This window comes from Plecotus auritus (assembly GCF_963455305.1).
Source record: "Plecotus auritus genome assembly, chromosome: 6".
Classification (NCBI taxonomy): Eukaryota; Metazoa; Chordata; class Mammalia; order Chiroptera; family Vespertilionidae; genus Plecotus; species Plecotus auritus.
Genome location: NC_137773.1, coordinates 120344393 through 120367544, shown reverse-complemented (window position 1 = coordinate 120367544; position 23152 = coordinate 120344393). Strand labels below are relative to the sequence as shown.

The 23152-nt window shown below is 46.1% G+C and overlaps 1 protein-coding gene across 11 annotated transcripts in view; it reads left to right on the top strand.

The window, feature by feature from the left end:
* Positions 1-23152, top strand: part of MITF (melanocyte inducing transcription factor) — a 250293-nt gene that overhangs the window by 200341 nt on the left and 26800 nt on the right. For 4 of the 11 annotated variants that reach the window (XM_080674667.1, XM_080674664.1, XM_080674669.1 and 1 more), the window contains exon 3: positions 22778-23005. The exons of 3 other annotated variants lie outside the window; for them this stretch is intronic. In XM_080674667.1, the coding sequence (XP_080530793.1) occupies positions 22778-23005 (228 nt within the window). The remainder of the gene's footprint in view (positions 1-22777; positions 23006-23152) is intronic. 4 more of the 11 variants (XM_080674671.1, XM_080674670.1, XM_080674673.1 and 1 more) reach the window with 2 other exon arrangements.

Sequence of the window (23152 nt, the reverse complement as noted above, 5' to 3'; positions counted from 1 at the left end):
ATAATAGAATGGAACATGAGGTGGCTGCTTTTTAAAAAGAGGGGAGATGTGGGTGTCTTGACCTGGATAGTTCACATTATTAAAGAAACTGCAGGAGCATATGCATTTGATAAGACATGTATGTAATTATATTTTATTAATTCTATTTGAATTAGCCTGGAAACATAGAAAATCCATGTAAACTGTAAAATTGATTAATTCTAGGGAGTAGAAATAGAAGCATGAGATGGGGCTTTGTGGCCTGGATTTATATTTGTCTTTAAGGTTTTTTTAATGAGCTTATTTTATCCCTGTTTAATGAACATCATAGTGTTACTGATGCTTGAACAACACTTCTGTCTGACTGTGTGAAAGGAGCTTGCCATGTATTGCATTTCCTGTCATGTGCCATCTTTTTCTTCAGGGAATGAATTCTGTGAGTGCTCATTCACCCTGCATTTGTAATGTAAGGCTTTTCTATGGTTCCAAGGAAAAGGCTGAGGTAATGGAGCAGTGACAACAGTGCATTGTTGAGTTTGCATGAAGGTGACTTGGATTTCAGCCCTTGGGATACCTGATCATCGTGTGCAGTGATGGACTACATCTGTTCAGGGTGCTGCAGTCGACTCTTTAGATGTAAATAATAGCTCAGCTCTCTGGTGAGGGAGAGCCTGCAGTGCCCGGGCATCCCCAGCATGTACGCTGAGCCAAGTGAATTAGCCCTTGGGATCCATGATGCTGTCAAGCTGTGACTGGCTTTCGCGAATGCAGTATAGACTTGATAGTAATTTTTATTAACTGCGACCCACTGGATTATGGCACTTTAAATGAGAAAGGGAATTCTCTTTTTTTTAATGTGAGTTTAAAAAATGCCTCTTCTTAGGAAGAGTAGTTTTCATGGCCTTCCCATTGTTTCTGTGGAGGTTGCCTCCTCTCCTTCCTTTATTAGACAGTCAGACAGATAGACAGACACACACACACACACACACACACACACACACACACACGCACGCACAATTCATGCTCATCGATACTACTAGATTTGAACGCTTGTTTTTAAAGGACAGTTTTGCATTTCAGAGGGGATGGTTAGGCAGTAGAAACTCTGTAGCAGCTGAACTCGACACTGTTGTGTATTTATTGTCTGTTTTGTGTGCAAATTGTTATTTCCTCAGACTTCAGGACTCTCCATCCACTGGTGAGGTGGCAGTTGGGTAGATGCCATACTTGCGCAGTGTTGGATGAGTAAATACGTGAATGAGGGTGGTTGCTAAGGGCTGGGTGCTGTGCACAGGGGTGGTTGTTAAAATAGGAGACTAAGTCAAGGACCCCTGAGCTTCACTTCCTCTAGTGGGGCTTAACCTGTGAAAATAATGAACTATCCCGGCTTGTTCATATCAGTTCAATACTGGAGCAGATATTTATTGAACACCTGCTATAGTAATGTATTGTACTAAACATAGAAGGAGATATAAATCCTAGTTTACTAGGTTCTAATGAAATATAAACATCTTTATGTAACAACTTCTGTGTTCTGTGGGTCACTGAGAAAGGCATAGATATAAACATGGGTGTTAAACATCATCAGTCACGTTTTTCTCCAAAGTTAAAGAGAAATAGTATTTGTTTCCAGATAATTACATTCAATTGTAAATATGACCCAGAGAAAAATGCTAACAATTCATTTCACTTGCTTCCAATGGAAGGAAATCTTAAGAATCCATTCATTTGAGGTTTTTCCATGTTGTAGAATTATTTTCTAAGCTAGAGCCTGTGTTCCATTAAATATAAGAAGTGTATATCATAATCAGGTATAATAACAATGACTTATATATAGTTCTTGTTTGTGTTAAACATTTCTACATAAAAATTAATGAATAATAATTCCCCTTTATATACATGTAAATAAATATATAAGGTGTCCCAAAAATGTATACACATTTTGAATAATTATAACGGCAGTTTTTATTAAAATATATTTCATTTACAAAATTGAGCTACCAGCTGTTAAAGTGTGTATATATTTTTTGGGGGATAGCTTGCATTTATATGTAGGCACATATTTAAGTATATACATCTATAATAATAAAAGGGTAATATGCTAATCAGATTGGACGTCCTTCTGGGCATCATTCTGAATGTCCTTCCAGACGAAGCTGGGGCCAGAGTGAAGCCCGGGTCTCGGGTGCCGGCTGGGGGCCAGAGGGAAGCAGCCCAGGTCCTGGGTGCTGGAGGGAAGCCGGTTCTGGCAGCCAGGGGAAGGAAGGCCTACTCTTTCACGAATTTTCATGCATTGGGCCTCTAGTATTTCTGTATGAAGAACCAGGCTTGGAGCCATGTTGCCAGAAGCTGTACCTCAAACCACAGCGCAGAATTGGTCTGGAAATTAACCACTGGAACTGCTCCGCTGGTCCCCCACCCCCACAGGCTCAGTGTTCCTGCAGCGTGACGTCCCCTTGTGCTTGCCACTCATCTCTAGCTCTGGAGTCATTGGGAGTATATCTCATTGGTGGATCCTAAATCATGTTCACTCCTGAACTGCAAGGGAGGCTGGAAAGGAAATGCCTATATTTCCCACTTCTCCAGTAGGAGGCTACCTCCTCAGCCAAAATAAATGGCAATTTCTTATTATCATAATTATACCAGAAAGTTTGGGAGGATAGAAATTTCATATTAAATTATTCTGATACAAAACTATTTTAAAATATAATTTTCTTATTTTTTTCCAGTTAATATATTTTTGGGTCAGTGAATTCATAGCTTTTATACTTTTGCATCTGCATTTAATTTTCAAATCATGTGTTATTATATACTGCTGTATATTCCCCATATATATTATTTTCAATAATTGCATAAAATTAAAATGAATGTACTTACTTTGCCATTATTTTAATGTTGGTGATTGCAGTTACATTTTTATTATTATAAAAAATGATGTGATGAATATGTTCATATTTAAAGCTTTGTCATCTGAACATTGGGTTTGGCAGCATAACTTTTCTGCCCATCTTGCTATCCAGAATTCAAGGTGATACGAAGTCTTCGGTTTTGAGTTAAGCTATTCACAGCAATGATGATGTTTCCTATTCTTCCATTAATGGACAAGGCATCCTCCTTGGATCTGAGACTCATAGTTGGTCAACAGTTATTTCCTTTTGTTTCTTTCATTGATTCTTACCCTTACCATCTATCCATGATAGTTAAGCTAGCTAAAAAGACAAAGATGAGAAGATGCCTAACTTGTGTCCCCTCCTCTCTGCCCTCTCCACTCCTTCAAGTTGGCCTTAAATTGTTTTGAGGTGGATGAGCGAAATGATCTAACACTGGTCTACCTGAATGTGAAAGCAAAAAGTCCAAGACTAACTATAAAAGAGAACATTGTTTATTTATTGAGCATGTACTGTGTGCTGAGTACTTTTTATGCATTTTATCACTTAATCAACAAGATCAGCAACTACTAGGTAGGTAGTATCCATGATTCCATTTTGCAAATAGAAAACTCAAGTTCAAAACATAGAAGCAGCCCTGCTGGTGTGACTCAGTGGTTGAGTTTCGACCCATGACCCAGTAGGTCATGGTTCAGTTCCTGGTCAGGGCACATGCCCGGGTCGTGAGATCCATCACCAGCAGAGGGGCATGTGAGAGGCAGCCGATCAATGATTCTCTCTTATCATTGATGTTTCTATCTCTCTCTCCCTTCGTCTCTCTGAAATCAGTAAAAACATATTTAAACAAACAAACAAAAACATTGAAGCAACTTGCCTAGGATTTGAACTGAAATCTATGTGAAACTCCAGCCAGATTCTAACAATACTAGACCACCCCTCTCCATTGTGCTCTGACAGTTGGCAATATATTTAGTTTGTATACTTCAAGCAGGCATATGCAATATTATAATGGTGTGCATCATCCTATATAATAAAAGCCTAATATGCTAAGTGTCCGGTTGTCTGTTCAACCAATCAAAGCATAATATGCTAATGACATGCTTAGGCAGCTCAACTGCTCGCTATGACGTGCACTGACCACCAGGGGGTATACAGTTGACTGGTAAGTTAGCTTGCTGCTGGGGTCTGGATGATCAGGACTGAGTGAGACAGGCCGGACACACCCTGGAGCCCTCCTGTGGTCCCTCCCTGGCTGGCCAACCTCTTGCGTCCTACTCCGGCCCCACGCAGGAGCTGCCCCCCAGATGGTCAGTGCACTCCCACAGGGAGAGCACCGCTTAGCCAGAAGCCAGGCTCACGGCTGGCAAGCGCAGTGAGTGCAGCACGGGTGGCGGGAGCCTCTCCTGCCTCGGCTACAGGTGGACGGTAAGGAGCGAGGGGTTCCAGACTTCGAGAACCCTGGACTGTGAGAGGGATGTCTGATTGCTGGCTTAGGCCTGATTCCTGGGGGGATCGGGCCTAAGCCGGCAGGCGGACATACCCCAAGGGGTCCTGGACTGTGAGAGGGTGCAGGCCAGGCTGCGGAACTCCCCCCCCACCCCCTCCCCCATCACCACCAGTGCACGATTTTCATTTTCATGCACCGGGCCTCTAGTTTATAATAACTTGATGGTGGTGTGAGATTTTCAGAACATTGCATAATAAAGTCCTTAATGTATGTTTTTCTTAAATTAGATTTGATGCAAGCCCACTTCATCCTGACAGGATTCTAAGGCATCCCCAACTTTATGATTGTGGCTACAGGACCCTCCTAATTTGCCAGGGTCTTATCTTTAGCTGCAGGGTTCAGGAATCTGGAGAAGGGCTGCACATGAATTGAATAAAGAGACTAGGCATGAAATATAAATTTGGGAGGTATTTTGGGGGAACCAGGGGAGGCTTAGCTCTAGTGACTAAGCTCCTTGAATCTCCAGGCCCAGGGCTCTTTATTCACACATTTTGTCATTTAGCAAAGCAGTATACATATCAAAGGTAAGATTTGTAAACAGTAAAGGATTATCAGGTTGGAGGAACTGCCTTCAGCTGTCTGGCAACAGGCAATAACATGCAGATCTTCAGCCCTGCTGAAGCCTTAAGGTTCATCAGCCTTCTGATGAACTTCTTGCATTTTATTATGCCCTGCTGGAATTAGCCTTCAGCACTAATTGTTCTTCCTGTGTCCACTTTTACCTCCTACCCACATTGACCCCAGAGTGATGCTTTACCACGTTCTCCTGGTCATTTACATCACTTCTCTGCTTTAAACCTCCCAAAGGCGTCTTGTAAGTATCAGAGGAGAAAAGTAAAATCCCTTCAGAGGCCACAGAGCTCCATATAAACACCTGGCCCCACTGCCTCTCTCAGGCCACGTGCTGAACTTGTTACTGCTCAGCCTGCTGGCGTGGTTGTTGATGTCCTTGTCCCTCCTGTATGCCAAGCCAACTCCCACTCAGGATCGAAGCCCCTCTGGTGCTGAGCACAGCTTGTCTCGTGGCATTGGGTTCTCAGCTGGATGCCGCCCCCCAGAGAGGCCCTCCTCCCTCCCAGTGGCTGTCTGCTTTCTCCCCTGCTTCAAGCTGCTGCTGTTCTCCGCAAGGCTCCTTTGTTGATTTGTTTCCATCGAGTTTGTTGCTGCTTCAGAACTGAAACCTGGTTTCTGTGGGATCAGGAGCTTTCCTTGAGTTCTGCTGTCACCTCAGTGCCCTGGAAATGGTGACTGAATGAATGACTGAGTCATTAGGTGGGGGTAGTTAGGGCGTCTGCATGCAAAGCTTAGCGCAGCGCTAGCACAGCCTGAAAGTGCTCTTGAGCTGCTGTTACTGTTGGGTTGTTGATCCCAAACTGGGATTTCATCCTCACGTATCTGTACAGTCTTCAGAATTGCCCCAGACAGTGACCTTCTGCAAACACAGGGAGACCCCAGTCTCATGATTTAGGTCCTGAATTTTGTGTTATGACAAGGCAGCTGCTTTGTGCCAGTTGTCAGCTCTTGAGGACTTGACCTTCAAACCTGCAGCATGCAGCTCTCATTTCTGGATGACCTTTGCTTAGGCCTGGGGCAAGGTTTTCATCTCTAACACACTTGACCACTGCCAGTTTTCTAAGAGTGTCGGTCCTCATGAAAAGAAGTTTATCTGCCTGTGCCATAATGATCTCTAATACCCGATAAACTGCAAACAATGGGGGCATTTGGGGGGAAATGCTAATGCAAGGAGTCTGCAATTCTGAACAGTGCTAAACTGGGGCGCATGGAAAAGTTGTAGCATGTGGCATACCCCTCTCACACCTCCCATCGGGGGGCAGGGGGGGACTGCACGGTCCTCACAATGGCCTGTTGTAAGGGCACCATTGAGCCAGGAATCGCCGCCATCTATAGAACCATAGTGTGTCAAATACTATACAGACTGGGCTTGAATGTTAGAGTAAAACATCATAAATAGCAGGGTCGTCTTAATCTGACCAAGCATGTAAAGAAAAAGTTGAGTTGAGGCAAATTTCATCAATATAACAACTTCATGGGTTTATTTGTTGCTTGCAAAATTTTCAGTAGAGGAATTCTGCCTGAATATATTTTTATTTGTCCAAATTCACAGAATTTACTTTTTGTGGAATTTATAAATTTTTTAAAATTACAAAATCAGTGCCATGTATATAATATAAAATACAGAAAAGAATCAGTAAAGTAACAGTCACTTATAATTTCATCATCGCAGGATATTCATTACTAAGACTTTGCCGAATGATTTGTAACTGGTCTTTTGGTCTCCGCATATGTATAAACAACATGTTTAGGCCAGTTTGGGATCACTGTGTATGTTCTGTTTCTAACCTGCTTGGTGTTCCTATTTACGTAAGGAACTTTCCCCTCATTAGGTTGTTTTATAAAATAAGGGCTTTAGTACTGTGTTGTATCCATCTACTGCTGTGGTTCTCCACTGGGCGTAAGTTGGCCCCCACAGGACATTGGAAGGTCTGGAGGTCACAGCTGGGGTTGGGGGAAGGTTTTACTGGCATCTACTGGGCAGAGACCAGGGATGCTGCTCCTACAATACAATACACAGGGCAGCCCCACAACAAAGCAGTATCTGGCTCCAGCGTCACTACTCTACAGGTTCGGGAACCCTGAACTTACGTGGTTGCCTCATGATGAGTTTAATCCATTGCATAGTATTAGGTATTTGTTTCCCATATTTTTGTTATTAGAGATTAATGGTTGGCCACTTTCTGTGAAGGGCCAGATAATAAAGAGTCAAACCTCAGATCTTGAACGTCTCCCATTTCGAGCAATTCAGTTCTCCACCAAGTTGTTCATGGAAAAAATGTCTTGGTTGTCGAACAAAACTTTGGCTCTTGACCTGACAGCCAATTTATGGTGATACTGTAGCTGCAGATAATTTCATGACAGAATTTCAAGAATATGTAGAGGTGAGGGATTTGTTCCCAACAGTGTTCAGTTGTGATAAGATAGGCCTCTTCTGGAAGAAAGTGCCAAAAAGGACCCACATCTCACAGGAGGAGAATTCATTGCTGGGATACAAGCCAGTGGACAGGCTGATGTTACTGTTGAGTGGGAATGTGAGTGGGGACTTTAAATGGAACCTTCTACTCATCTACCAATCTGAAAACCTGCAAGTTTTCAAGAAAAAGAATGTCATGAAAAATAAGTTGAATGTGACATAGAGACCTAATAGCAAAGCTTGGGTACCTAGGCAATTTCTAATTGAGTGAATTCATGAAGTGTTTGCCTGAGTCTGAAGAAATACCTCCAGGAAACACAGTCACTGCTCAGAGCACTTCTTATAATGGGCAAGGCTCCTGCCACCTTCCGGGCTTGGAGGCACAGCTGGTGGAAGCGTACAGCTTCCTCACTGCTAGGTCCTCGCCACCTACAGCTTCATCTCTGCTAGGTCCTCGCAACCTGCCAACTCTTCTCAGCCAGCCCATGGACCAGCAGGTCACTTCTAACTTTATGAAACTCTACACAAAGGCCCTGTTTCAGAGGTGTTTTGAGGTGACCTGTGAAACTGATTTAACCCTCAGGGGTTCTGGAACTCCAAGACCTTCAGAGGGAGCAGCCACAGACAGTAACTAAGGAGCACTCTTCAGAGGAGGGGGAGGAAAGGAGGCGATTCCTACTTCACTAATTAAGGCAGAGGTCGGCAAACCACGGCTCGCGAGGCACATGCGGCTCTTTGGCCCCTTGAGTGTGGCTCTTCCACAAAATACCACGGTCTGGGCGAGTCTATTTTGAAGAAGTGGCGTTAGAAGTAGTTTAAGTTTAAAAAATTTGGCTCTCAAAAGAAATTTTAATCGTACTGTTGATATTTGGCTCTGTTGACTAATGAGTTTGCCGACCACTGAATTAAGGGAATGCTTGGGAAATGGGGAGAAGTGTAAAGTTTTATTGAGAAATATCCTGACAAAGAAGTAGCAAACCATGCAATAAACTTGTTCAAATGACAATGCAGCGTTTCAATTTAAGCAAGTGTTAAAACACAGCAAAAACAATCAGAGTGTTTAGTGAGACAGAGCCCAATGAGCCTGAAGCAAATTCTAATGGAGCAAAGAGAAAGAAGAGCTACGTGATGCTTTTATGGAGAGGGACTTCCTAACAATGACGTCCCTCCACTCCTCCACCCCTCCACCCCTCCACCCCTCCACCCCTCCATCCCTCCCTCCTTTCACTCCTCCATCCTTCCATCTATCCCTTCACCCCTCCATCTCTCCACCCTTCTACCCCTCCATCCTTCCCTCCTTTCACCCCTCCATCCTTTCATCCCTCCACCCGTCCATCCATCCACCCCTCCATTCGTCCATCCCTCCACCCTTCCATCCCTCCACCCATCCCTCCATCCGTTCACCCCTCCATCCCTACATCTTTCTTCCCATCCATCCCTCCACCCTTCCACCCCTCCACACCTCTACCCTTCCATCCTGCCATCCCTCCACCCATCCATCTCTCCACCCATCCATCCCTCCATCCCTTCACCTATCCATTCCTCCATCCCTTCCATTCTTTCATCCTTTCACCCCTCCATCCTTCCACCCAACCATCCCTCCTCCTCTCCACTCATCCATCCCTCCATCCTTCCGCCCATTCATCCTTTCACTCCTACCCCCCATTCTTCCATCCCTCCTCCCCTCTACCCACCCATCCCTCCTCTTCTCCTCCATCCCTCCTCTTCATAGTCAGTCATCAGTAGCTCTGGACATTGATGGATGGAGGGATGGGTGGGTGGAGGAATGAAGGGATGGAGGGATGGATGGGTGGAAAAGTGAGTTCTAGTGTGATTTTCATTTTTTACTGTACATTTCATTTCCTTTTAAATTTTCATTTACATTTAATGTTCTTTATGTTTTAAAGTGTTTATAGATTAAACAATGCATTAGACATGCACTGTATATAAGAAAGGTTAAAACAGGGAATCAGCCCTAGTTAGTGTGCTAAATGGTTAGAGCGCTGGCCTTGGAACAAAAGGTTGTGGGTTTGATTCCTGGTCAGGGGCACATACTTGGGTTGCAGATTTGGTCCCTGGCACTGGTAAGGGAGTGTGTAGGATATAACGAATAGATGTGTCTCTATCACATTGGTATTTCTTTCTTTCTTTCTCCCTTCCTTCCTCCCTTCCACAATCTAAAAATCAATGGAGAAAATATCCCTGGTTGAGGATTAACAAAAACAACAACAACAAAAAAATGGAATCATTTGGGGGTTTGGAACGGATTAATTTAGTTTACATTATTTCTAATGGGAAAAAATGGTTTCATTTTTGAACAAGTTGCTTCTCAAACAGCCTTCAGGAACACAGAGTCTGAGAACCGAGGCTCCAATGTATTTTAGGCTTTTGCTCCAGCACTGCTATAGTTTGACTGCCACAAACGGAATGTAAATGACTGTGTTCCTGGGAAACTTGTGACCATTCCTGTTACAGATAATGCTCTGGCTGCCATCCTTGTCCTTAAATTTTTCCTGCTGTAGCTGATGATTTCCTTAGAAAAGTTCTTGAAAGTATAATGGCTGATGGATGTGTATGGACCTTTTCAAAGTTTACATCAATTCTTTTATTTTCTCACCCAAATCATGAGGTTGTTCATTTGCTGTGGCTCTAAGTGCTCATACACCATCACCTTCCCATCAGATTTGGAACCACCTCCAAGTGTGAAGTGTGAGAGGGTAACACAGGTGTGCTGACTTGGATGCTGTCAGGGTTGGCAGGTGACAGGAGTTGGGCAGGTGACACTAAGGCAGACTAGTCTGCATCAGGAGGAGGGGCCGGAGCACGCTGAGGCAAGAACAGGCCCTTCCGAGAGGGAGCTCTCCTCAGCTCTGCCCCTGGTGACCCACCACAGGGCAGCTCAGATTTATCCTGAGGAACCAGAAATCCATCTTTTGGTGTGAAAACTTTTTTTTTAAATTAAATACCGGGTAGGCCAATAGCATTACCTGTGGACTGTTCCCAAGAGCCACCTGCTTGGGGCGCTTTGTTTAACTGTGACTTATCTGGGCTCCTACCATGTGTTTAGATCATCAGGGCTGAGCTGTGAGGGGAGAGGAGAGGGATGGCAGCCTCTGGGCACACCTCAGAGAGAAGAGGCTCTCTCAGGGTGCTAGTCAGCTGGGAATCACTGCCTGGCCTGGCCACCAATCCTCCTGAGCCTTTTGAATTGAGGGACTGTCACATCTCCATTTCCTCAGGACACTTGCAGAGCTTAGCCTCTAGCCCAGCCAGGGCCTGCACAGTGGGGCCTGGTTCTTAGCTTCTGTTCTCTCCTCATCCGGGCCCTTCAGCCATTGGCGCCATTCACTCATTGATTCACAGAAGTTTAGCTGAGGGGCTGCTACATGCCAGGCCATGGTCTGGACCAGGTGGAGCAGGGTAGAATCAGGAGCACTGGCAGCATGTGGGTTGGGATTTTGAATAAATTCTTAGGATGGTTGTGGGAGATAAATGAGAGGTCATGACCCCAGGGTGGAGTGGACAGGTGTCTGCACACTTTGGCCAGCTTGTTAAAACATAGATTTCTGGCCCCAAACCCAGAGGTTCTGAGTCAGTGGCTTGGGGTGGGGCCCAAGAGTGTGCATTCCTAAAGAGCGCCATGGGTAGCAGTGGCTTAGGGACCTGTAGGCATTGTAAGTACTTTGTGTTTTCTCCACGATAGCTAGAGAGCCATTGCAGAGCGGCTCTTGCTGGGCAGTGGTCTGAACTGGCCTGTTTCCCGGGAATTACTCCAGCCATGTTCTGAAAGCAGACTGCAAGCGGCAGACCGTCAAGAGACTCAGTGAGAAACGGCGATGGTAACACTAGAAGTGGAGACAGTTAATTAAATTCTGGGTGCATTCTGAAGAGGGAGCCAGTACCCGATGAATTGGATATTGAGTTGAAGAAAAGAAAGGAGTTTTCTCCCAAAGTGAGAAAAAAAAAGAAAGGTTTTTGGAATGAGCAACTGGGTTGAACCATAAGAAGACCAGTTTTTTACCTAGAGAAGGATGGAGAGGACGTGGGTGGAGCTGACTTAGAGGGGATGATGGCATGTCAAGGTTGAGATGTCTGCAGGCCTCCAAAGGATGCTATGGAGTAGGCAGGTAAGGTGAACCTCTGGGCTGGGCATTTAAACCGCTGGGGCTGGCTGAGGTCGCCAGGGCTGTGTGCAGGGGAACATCAAACTTGGAGCCTGAGGCTCTCTGACATTCCAGAGGAGAAGATGGGAAAGCTAGCAAAGGACATGAGAAGCAAAGATGAGGATGTAAGGAAAACCAGGCGAGTGTGGAAAGTTAGAGCCAATTAAACAGTGTGCAGTAAGAGCCTCCTTGCTGTCCCCTGAGCATGGGAGGCTTCCTTCCACCAGGACTTCCGCACTTGCCCATGCTCTTCCCCTGCATCTGCCTGGCTCATCTCCCCTGCGTCAGGTCTGTGCTTGCAGGTCATCTCAGAGAGGCCCTCCCTGGACAGCCTGTGGAAGAAGAGGGTAGTTGTCAGGCATCTGGTGGGCACTCAGCAATATTTGTTGAATGAATGGTGATCATGTAACTCTCTTCATGGGAGCAGAACTCCAGGTGAGAATGCATGAAGCATCAAGGTGTGGAGCGTCCCCAGGTGTTTTATTAGAAATGCATGATCGTGGGTCCTGCCCTAGATCTATGGAATTACCCTATTTAATAAGATTCCAGGTGATTTATATGCACATTAAGGTCTGCACCCAATCCTGTACTTAGTTCTTTATGTATACTCTCAGATGTACCAAGAACACATCTCCTATAGTTGCTTCTGTATTCCATCAATTGTCATCCTATGGTTAAAACACTGGGTGAAGAGGCTTTCAAGAATATTTTATACTAGTGGCCCGGTGCACGAAATTCGTGCACATTAAAAGGGGATTAATTAGAGGAAATACTTTAATATTGCTATTTGCCCTTTCTCTTTAATAGAAGTGTTAGAGATGAAAGAAAATTAGTAAAATGTATATAAAACCTTCCTCCTATCAGAGTCTGGGGCGCACCACAGGACCCAGAGTCAAGTCCCCGCCCACCCACAAGTGCCTCAAAATCACGTAAGACCCAGACCCGGCCAGCCACCCCCCATTGGGCTAGATCCAGACCTGGCCAGTCCCATCCTTGTCAAGCCCCACTGGGCAGGGGACGTAGCCTCAGGTCCCCTTGCCCAGTGCCAGAACGGGGGGCGTGGCCTGAGGTCCCCCCGCCCAGATCAGGGCAGGGGGCATGCCTTGAGATCCTTTGTCAAGCCCCGCCAGGTTGGGGACATGGGCTGAGATCCTCTGTCAAGCCCTGCTGGGTGGGGGGCAGGTAGGGGGGCGCAGCCTCAGGTCCCCTGGCCCAGCACCAGGAGTGGGGCACAGCCTCAGGTCCCCCGTCAAGTCCCACGGGCAGGGGGGTGCAGCCTCAGGTCCTCCGTCAAGCCCCGCTGGGTAGGGGACGCGGCCTGAGTTCCCCCAACCCAGCACTGGGGGTGCACCTTGAGGTCACCCATCAAGCCCCGCCGGGTGGGGGTCATGGCGTGAGGTCCCCCGGCCTGGTGGCGGGGCAGGGGGCGAGGCTTGAGGTCCCCGTCAAGCCCCTCTGGGTGGGAGGGCATGGCCTGAGGTCCCCTGTCAAGCCCTGCCGGGTGGGGGGGTGCAGCCTGAAGTCCCCTGTCAAGCCCTATGGGGGTGGGGGAGGGCATGGCCTCAGGTCCCTGCTGATTGCTCATTAAGGCTCCTTATGGGAACTTGGCTTCAGCTGTGGGTGCAGCCATCTTTGTGACGGGAGTGATGGTCAATTATCATATTCCCTCTTTATTAGATAGGATGGTCATTCAAGTGATTTCTTAGTTTTATTTTGAATTGACCTGCACTGGGAATGAATATAAATTGCACAGCATCTCATACATAGTAGACACTTTTGAATGAATGAATTCTTATTCTGTTTTCTATAGTTTGTCTTGCTATTTAATAGGACATGCTATTTAATACCCATGCATAATGACTGGCATGATCCTCAGAGAGCAGGACCTGTAAATATGTGGTTTTCTCCCAAAGTGAGTAATGGATTAAGTTTATTAGGTCTTGCTGCTTCTCCCCTAGGAATTTGATTCTATAAGTGATGTTTTTAATCTAGGTTTATAAATATTCTGCAGGCAATGGCTCCCACACTTAAATCTCTCATATTTCTATTTGGCCAACATTAAAATGTGGTGTTCTTTTATACTTGGACCTGTCATACTTGGACCTTTGGCTTATTTTAGTCTGAGAGATTAAAAAAGTATATATAGAAGGAGTTTCTTATTGAGAATACCTTTTTTCCTGAGGCTACTAAATATTGTTTGTCCTAATCGCAAAGCATCCCACCTTGAGGATTATAACATGCACATTAGCTAAGGATAAAAGACTGGCTAGGAATTTTTGGTCTAGTTTATTCCATTACAACACCAAATTGTACTTAGATTAGAAAAATGTACTTACTGTCCTTCCCTTTTGTGCACATTTATAACTCATTTGTCTGAAATCAGAATCCTACAAAGTAGCATGACAGGAAGCAATGTGAAAGTATATAAACCAATAAAAGTGGGACATAAATTCATATGTATTTCCATGTGCACACAAAGGATATGTGAGTGCACCTCTGTATGTACATGGCTTATCTTCTCCTCTTTACTCAGTTAATGCCCTAGATCCAGACTTACCAGCAGTACAGGCTGTTGGCCTCCTTTGCTCCTGGGGACAGAATGATGGACACCTGGGTTTCATTTCTCATCCTGGCAAGTCTTTACACCTTCTTTTCAGGGTTTCTGTTTCTTTATATTTAAAATGGGATAATTAAGCACACCCTGGGTTCTTACGTGGCTGCTTGTCCAGTTTAGACATATTTGGAAAAACAACTACACAAAATTATATAGACATATACTATTTCTTTTAGAAAAATGACCTCATTCTTTTCTTCAAACCTGGCCAAAACGTCAGTGTAATAGGAAAGCTGAATTCTAGCCCAGTGAAATGTCCTACAGGGCCGGTTTGCACCTTCTGTAAAAATCCCTAGAGTAGATATGTTAGGTATGGGGGCCCTGCAGTATCAGTGCAAGGACTCGCCTGGGCCTCTGCAGTGCATAAGCCGCCTGAACAAGTGTAAGGAGTGGGTGTGGCCACCCTGAACAACATGTGGGGAGTGGGCGTGGCTGTGTGCAAGGACACTCTTCATGGACATTGATTAGTTTCATATAATTTTCCTATATCATGAAGTATCATTCTTCTTTTGATCTTTTCTAACCATTTAAAAATGTAAAATCTATTCTTTATAGATCTTATCAAACATTGGGAGGGACCAGGTTGGGCTGGTGGGCAGACTCCTGTGAGAGGGAAAAAGGACTTGGGCTTGTCAACCTTAGACACTTCTAACTTTCCTTTATTTAAGGACTAGAGGCCAGTTGCATGAAATACGAGCATGGGGAGGGGGGGTGTCCCTCAGCCTGGTCTGCACCCTCTCCAATGCGGGACCCCTCCGGAGATGTCCGACTGCCTCTTGCAATCCAGGACTGCTGGCTCCCAACCACTCGCCTGTCTGCCTGCCTGATCACCTCTATCCCCTCTGCCTGCCTGCCTGCCTGCCTGATTGCCCCTAACTGCTCCCCTACTGGCCTGATCACCCCTAACCGCCTCTGCCTTGCCCCACCCCTGGGACCCAGGATTTTCTCCTCTGGCCAGCCAAGGCATCCGGGACCCGGGCCGGCTTCGCCCAGGCCGCAGCCGCAGGCACCCAGGACTGCGGGGTCAGTGGCTTGCCCCTCTCCCGAGCCACAGGCCCAGGCACTGGCACCCGGGACCACGGGGTGGGCGGCTTGTCCCTCTCACAGGCACAGGTGCAGCCGCTGGTGCTTGGGACCATGGGGACTGTGGGATGGGCGGCTTGTTCCTCTCCCAGGACTGGCTGGTCACCATTCCTCTCTCCCCAGTGTTGAGTGTCTGAGCCATTAAGGCTTGAGGGTGTGACGACCACTTGCATATTAGCTCTTTATTATATAGGACTAGAGGTCCGGTGCATGAAATTCGTGCATGGGGGGGATCTCTCAGCCCAGCCTGCACCCTCTCCAATCTGGGACCCAATCAGGCCTAAACCAGCAGTTGGACATCTGTCTCACAATTCGGGACCACTGGCTCCTAACTGCTCACCTGCCTGCCTGCCTGCCTGATCGTACCTAACTGCCCCCCCTGCTGGCCTGATCACCCCAACTGCCCCCCCTGCCGGCCTGGTCGCCCCCAACTGCCCCTCCCCACTGGCCTGGTCGCCCATTAGTGCTCCCCCTGCCAACCTGGTCGCCCCTTACTGTACCCCATGCTGGCGTGGTCACCCCATGCAGCCTGCTGCTCAGTCGTTTTGTCGTCCCTCACTAACCCCCCTGCCATCCTGGTCTCCCCATTTTTTTCCAAGAATGGTGATTGCATAATTGACCTCTATATACTGTCATTTAGAATCTAAACTTTAGATAACAGTATGAGAAAAATGGTGGTGTGTGGGTGACAGTGGGTAGCAATTTGTTGAATTATAATTACTTTAATTTTACTTAAATTTAATGAGCAAAAGAACACATTCTCTGTGTAAACATAAAATGAGAAATTGAAACACTTTTTTGACTTGTTAAAAAAATAAAATCAATTATAAACTAAAGGGATTATGTGATTTTCACTCAATTTTATCCTATCTAATAAAAGAGTAATATGCAAATTGACCATACCTCTGCTACACCCACAAACCATGCACACCAGCCAATCAGGAGCGACTATGCAAATTAACCCAACCAAGATGGCTGTGGCCACGGAGCTAGCAGGAGGCTTGGGTTTCCCCAGCAATGAAGGAAGCCAAGCTTTCCACACACCCTGGCAGGCCGTGGACTCCGCTCCAGGCTACAAAGTTTTAATTATAGAAGATAAATAAATCCCAACAAAAATGGTGGCAGCCACAGAGCTAGAGAGAGCAGGAGGCTTGAGTAGCTCCCGGCGATGGAGGAAGCCAAGCTTTCGCAGCCCTGGCCTGCCTTGGCCTCCACTCAAGGCTACAAAGTTTCAATTATAGAAGATAGATAAATCCCAATAAAAATAGCTGTGGCCACTGAGTAAGCAGGAGGCTTGGCTCTGCTCAGGGATACAAAGTTTCAATTATAGAAGATAAATAAATCACAGATACCAGGGCCTCCTCTTGGGTTGCTGAGGGGTGTGGCCAGCCTGCAAACCACCACAGGCCCCTTGCCCAGGCCGCCCCACACCCCAAGGGAACCCCCACCCTGATCTGGGACACCCTTCAGGGCAAACCAGCCAGCTCCCATCCATGCATCAAACCTCTATCCTATCTAATAAAAGAGTAATATGCAAATTGATCATCACTCCAACACACAAGATGGCTGCCCCCATGTGGTCAAAGATCCTGCCCCCATGTGGACACAAGATGGCCGCCACAAGATGGCCAGCAGGGGAGGGCAGTTGGGAGGAACCAGGCCTGCAAGGGAGGGCAGTTGGGAGGGACCAGGCTGGCAGAGGAGGGAAGTTGGGGGCGACCAGGCCTGCAGGGGAGGGCAGTTAGGGGCGACCAGGCTGGCAGGGGAGGGCAGTTAGGGGCACACAGGCTGGCAGGGGAGCAGTTAGGCCTCAATCAGGCTGGCAGGGGATTGGTTATGGGGTGATCAGGCTGGCAGGCTGAAGTGGTTAGGGGCAATCAGGAAAGGCAGGCAGGCGAGCAGTTGGAAGCCAGCAGTCCTGGATTATGAGAGGGTTGTCCGACTGTCCGTTTAAGCCTGATCCTACCAGGATTCGGCCTAAACGGGCAGTCGGATATCCCTCGAGGGGTCCCAGATTAGAGAGGGTGCAGGCTGGGCTGAGGGACACACCCCCCATGCATGAATTTCATGCACCAGGCCTCTAGTTTTAATATTCTGGTTTATAAATAGTACAGGGAATAGAACAGTGGACATCAGATGGGGATATTTTTTCCTCCAGTGAACTATTTTTTCAGCCAAGATAGTAGTGTCTGCTGCACCGTCTCACACGAGTGCGCTAGGATGTCTTCAGAATGAAACTGATGGCAAATGACCTGTCAGTGTCACCTGGGAAGTGGCAGAGCTCAACTGGGACAGTTAGAAGGGGGTCCATTCCATTTCTCTTACTATCAGTTCAACATCTGAATGAAGAAAGGAAAGAGGGCTACGGAGAGGAGTTGCCAGCGGAGAGGAACACCACTGGAGGCAAACATGACTGCCCCGAAGCTGTCCTACTCCAGGCCCGTCATGAGAAGGCAGGTTCTTAGGAAAGGGAACCATGCTGGGAAATATAGAAGGCAGCAGGCAAAGAGGAAGACCAATTGTGAGGCAGGTTGATCCAGAGAGGAAGCACAGGCATGAGTCTGCAGGAGCTGAGCAGGCTGTTGAGGACAGGGCACTGTGGATGTCCCTCATTCATAGGGTCACCAGGGGTCACTGCTGAGTCAAGAATATGCAGCACAACACGGTAACAAGGAAGAAAAGTTTCAAGGCTTTGTGTTTGTTTGTTTGTTTGCACTTTAACCAGATAGAGATCATTCTTTATGTGAAATAAAAATTTTATCAATAAAATGTGGTGTTTTGATAGGGTATGAAATTTTCTAGCTTTATTTTGTGGTCTGTGCTTCAAGTGCTGAGCAGTACCTAACTTTTGCTGCTCTAATTCCTCAACTTGAGTAGTTGATTTGAAGCTAAAAAAGAATGCAGAAATTATTAAGAAATTGTGCAGATGTTTAATGCCACATATATTTTCATTTGCGTGCTCATTTGTTGGCTATTTAAAATTAATGAAGGGAAAGTCACTAATTTAAAAGCTATGGTTTAGGATTCTTGAAGACAGAAAATTATATTTATATGGCTTTTAAAATAGAGGACTATAGACCCTCACAGTCATGCGACAAGGAAGTTAATGCGGGGTTCCTGCCTTCCTCTAGCATCTCCAGAAGGTGATCGGCAGCCTCCATGCCCCTTGCTTCCTCACACAGGCGTGAATGGCAAGCAGGCTGGCGGGTGAGAGTGCTAGAGTGTGGCTGGGCCAAGTCAGGGCTTCTCTGTGGGTCTCCACAACCCCTGCAGGGGTCCTACCAGGTCAAAACTATCCAATCTAATAAAAGAGTAATATGAAAATTGACCATCACTCCAAGACACAAGATGGCCGCCCCCATGTGGTCAAAGATGGCTGCCCCCATGTGGACACAAGATGGCCACCACAAGATGGCTGGCAGGGGAGGGCAGTTGTGGGCAGTTGTGGGAGACCAGGCCAGCAAGGGAGGACAGTTGGCGGGGACCCAGGCCTGCAGGGGAGGGCAGTTGGGGGGACCAGGCCTACAGGGGAGGGCAGTGGGGGGGACCAGGCCTGCAGGGGAGGGCAGTTGCGGGGGAACAGGACTGCAGGGGAGGGCAGTTGGGGGGACCAGGCCTTCAGGGGAAGGCAGTTGTGGGAGATTAGGCCAGCAGTGAGGACAGTTAGGGGTGACCGGGCCGGCAGAGGAGGGCAGTTGGGGGAGACCAGGTCTGCAGAGGAGGGCAGTTGTGGGTGATCAGGCCAGCAGGGAGGTCAGTTAGGGGTGACCAGGCCAGCAAGGGAGTGCAGTTAGGGGCAATTGGGCCAGCCGGGGAGCAGTTAGGCATCAATCAGGCTGACAGTGGAGTGGTTAGGGGGTGATCAGGCTGGCAGGCAGAAGTGGTTAGGGGCAATCAGGCAGAGACAGGTGAGTGGTTGGGAGCCAGCAGTCCTGGATTGTGAGAGGGATGTCTGACCGCCTGTTTAGGCCCGATCCCACCAGGGTGGGCAGTTAGGTGCGATCCTGGTGGGATCGGGCCTAAACGGGCGGTCAGACATTCCTCGAGGGGTCCCAGATTGGAGAGAGTGCAGGCTGGGCTGAGGGTACCCCCCACTGCACAAATTTCATGCACTGGGCCTCTAGTCTTCATAATAATACCAATGTTAGTTTCCTTTTTTCCTGTTCATCTCATGAGTATGCAGAATAGTTTTATAAATGCTACAGGATGTGTTAAAATGTCATTGTTCTGATGTCCAGTGGAGTATGTGCTAGTGTATACTCTTATGTTTTAAAAATTTATCATTTTTAATTTCTAATATGCTAAATATTGATAGGTATAATCCACAGAAACACAACAAACTTGAGGAGTTCAAAAGGGTGCTTTGACACACAGTTTGAGAACAGCTGTGTCAGATACAGTCTTTCAGAAGCACGATTTAATTTAAAGCCAGAAATACTCTGTGTGGTGGGTTCTGTTAGCACCTCACGGAGCACCTAGAAAAGGAAGGCCTACAAATGTTGCTGACTCATGGAAAATCACATAAGTTGTAACTTGCAAAGGCAGAATTCAACCCCAGTTCTCGAACTCTTACCTATTCTGCTGACTGTGCAGTCGCGGCCGCCTCTCAGAGAAACAGCAGGTTTTGATACAAAGTTCTCAGAAGAGGGACTAACTTCTCAGAACTGGGGCCACCCCCAGGGAACATGGATATGAAGGGTGTCCTCATGAACAGTGGGGAGCAGAGACCACATTCTAGTCACTTGTGAGCTGAGTTTGATTTGTACAATCAAACAATTGGGTGTCATTTTCTTAATCTGGGAAATGTTACTCAAAAAAGTTCAGATTGCCAGCTAAATTGAAGAAGTGGAAGATCTAGCTCTACTGGCCGCTATTCCCATGTCACCACAGTCAGCCGTTTCTTTTAGGTGAAGTGTGCATCCCCTAGTTTGCCACAGACCTCACCACTCCCTATTATTGCCCCATAGCTCATGAACCTCAGTTATGTTTCCTGACCCAGGTGTTTGGATTGGAAATGGCTGGAGATGATATATCTACTGTGTAGTGTTTATAGCCAATCTGTTCTCAACTTAATTGAAACCTAAAAACGCACTGACATCCCGCTCTGGTCACCCCACCGTGAATGTAGTGCAGACCTCACTGGCAAAGCTAAATGGAGACCACGTGGCCTCTCTCCTTACTAAAGCACAAAGTTCTGATTCAGTAAAGAATGAGGATCTGCCAGTGAATTGCCATTTATTTTTAAATGTGCAGCCTTTTCTAAGTGTAATAGTGAGATAAGCACTTTGCACTCACTGGCCTCATTTATGTTTATTTTAGTAATGTCTGTTGTCCTCGTTATTCCCGGGTCCAGGCGCTTTCTGGAACTTTGAGTGTCTCTGAACCTCTGGTGCACATCAGATCAGTCATCTGAAACCATTGGAGACCGTAATCTAAAGAGCTTCATTATCCTGGGCATGTGGACAGAATTATTGAATTTCAAATTTTTATGCTTAAAATAGCTCCCAATTCACCAGTGAATATTAATCTTATCATAGTTTTAGTTGTATATTTGTTAGCCTTTTTTCTTCCTTTGCCTCACTCCAGACCATAAGTTTCATAAAGTTGGCAACCATCTCTTTGTTCACAATGTATATTCTATGCCTTGCACAGTGTTTAGCATATAATAACAGTGAGTAAGAGAATTAATAAATGAATAAATGTATAAATGCATCAGTTGTGTATATGGTAACTCTTATTCTCCTTTAGCCCCAGAATTATATTGAAAGATCTTTAGTAAATTTTCATGCTTTCTAATTTGAGGGTTAAATCGGGGAGACATTCCACTTAAATATACTTCCACATAAAAGTACATTCACTGTGCGTGTGTGCAAGTGCACACGTTCTGTTTTATTTAGGAGCGCTCCCCTCTTCCTGATGTGAGGTCAGGAGGGAGGTCTCTGCACATGGAGACCAGATGCAAGGTGAGGCTGACGGGCCTGCAGGTTCGGCACAGACTCCTGCACGCTAGAAGGACCATGGTCCTGCAGTCAGAGTGGCGGCTACTTGGCCATCAGGAAACCTCATGTGTAGCAGCAGCTTCCAGGCAGTGTGTTCTCTGAAGGGGACATAGCTCTGACCTACGGCTGGAAGAGAAATACCATTGTCTATTAATCCTACTGGAACTAAAGATGAATAGTGAAGCGGCCTTGATCTGACACTGAGTTTGACTTTGATAGCTCGTCACTTTAAAAGGTTCTTTTATATTTATGAAAAAAAGCATGACGTCAAGTCAAGGGGGGACATTTATGTCAATATTTAAGACCAAGCTTGTAGTGCTTCCAGAAAAAATAACAACCACCCTTGTGTGAACGGGCTTTTACATGCATAACTAATTAGCTTAGGTTATTATAAGCAGGGCTGCTGTGACAGTTTCCGGTGGTGCCTCGGGACACCTTGTGTATAGTGCCTTCTCTATGCCAGTCAGTCTCCGAACGGAACGGCAGAAAGTTGAGAGAGTGAATAGCCTACCATTTCTCGTTGGAGTGGGGCCACTTAAAACGTTGTTATGCTGGAAATGCTAGAATATAATCACTATCAGGTGAGCTTTATTCTTCCTATTCAGTCTCTGAGATATAATGCAATGCGTTGAGTAATTCGCTTTTTCACCTTATTGCAATAGACACTATTTTCAAGAAGTGTAATTGTTGAAATAATTGTAGTTTGGTGCTATTTACTGTAAGAAGTAATTCAATTTTATTTTTAAACTAAGTAAATATTAGCAGGCTTTCCCCCCAGTGCTTGGCTGTGCTTAGCTTGTAAATTATGTTTATCAAGGAAAAGTGACTTTGAGTATCACTGATTTTCAAAAAAGCATTTTTAATTCTGTATTAATGCTTATGAGAAATAAGAAAGGAGGAGAGATATCCTGGTAACTTAATACTCATGTGTTTAAAAACACATATAAGTGTTAATGCTTTGAAAGAAGCTGCTTAATGGGCATTTGCTTTTTCGGTTGAGTTCACGATCTTAATTAAGATGTTGACTAATTGTGTCCAATGAAAGTGGAGGATTTAATCCACAACACCTGCTTTAATCATCAGAACGTTTTTATTTTCAATAACCATTTTACAGGTGTTTCTTATGGAATTAAAAAAAACACACAAAACAAAACAAGTAGCTGCTCTGTTTGCCAAGGAAAGTGAAATAAATTGAGTTATGCTATGCTCCTTCTTCTAGACTATTGTTTTGATCTTAATAAATCCGTTCAGGTGCATTGGGGAAATTTTTGCCCTTTGGTTAGTTGCATATTTTTAGTTCGACATGAGAAGACGGGTCGGGTTTACAGAGATGTACCACTCGTTCCCCGGGAAACAAAACAGGCAAAGTGTGAGCCCAAGTCCTAAGAGTGAGGCTCTGAACTTCAGTGATATGAAAACCCATGAGCACATGCAACCGGGACTGGTCTTTATTCTGTTGGTGGACTGGCACGCCTCATGTCTGTGCCTGAAACCAGAGCTGTCCGAACTCACAAATAACAGCGCTGTCTTCTCTTCCCTCTGCGGCTATGTTCAGGTGCAGACCCACCTGGAAAACCCCACCAAGTACCACATACAGCAAGCCCAAAGGCAGCAGGTAAAGCAGTACCTTTCTACCACTTTAGCAAATAAACATGCCAACCAAGTCCTGAGCTTGCCATGTCCAAACCAGCCTGGCGATCATGTCATGCCACCAGTGCCGGGGAGCAGCGCACCCAACAGCCCCATGGCTATGCTCACACTTAACTCCAACTGTGAAAAAGAGGTAATTCATGTCTCTTCCCTCTCCTGTTTTCTTACACTAAATTACTGTCTGTTGGATATTGTTCCTGCACTTGACTGTGGACTGTGGTCTATCCGCGCGGCTACATTCACAGGCTTTGTCCCAGGTTGCCCAGCACCCAGCCCTTCG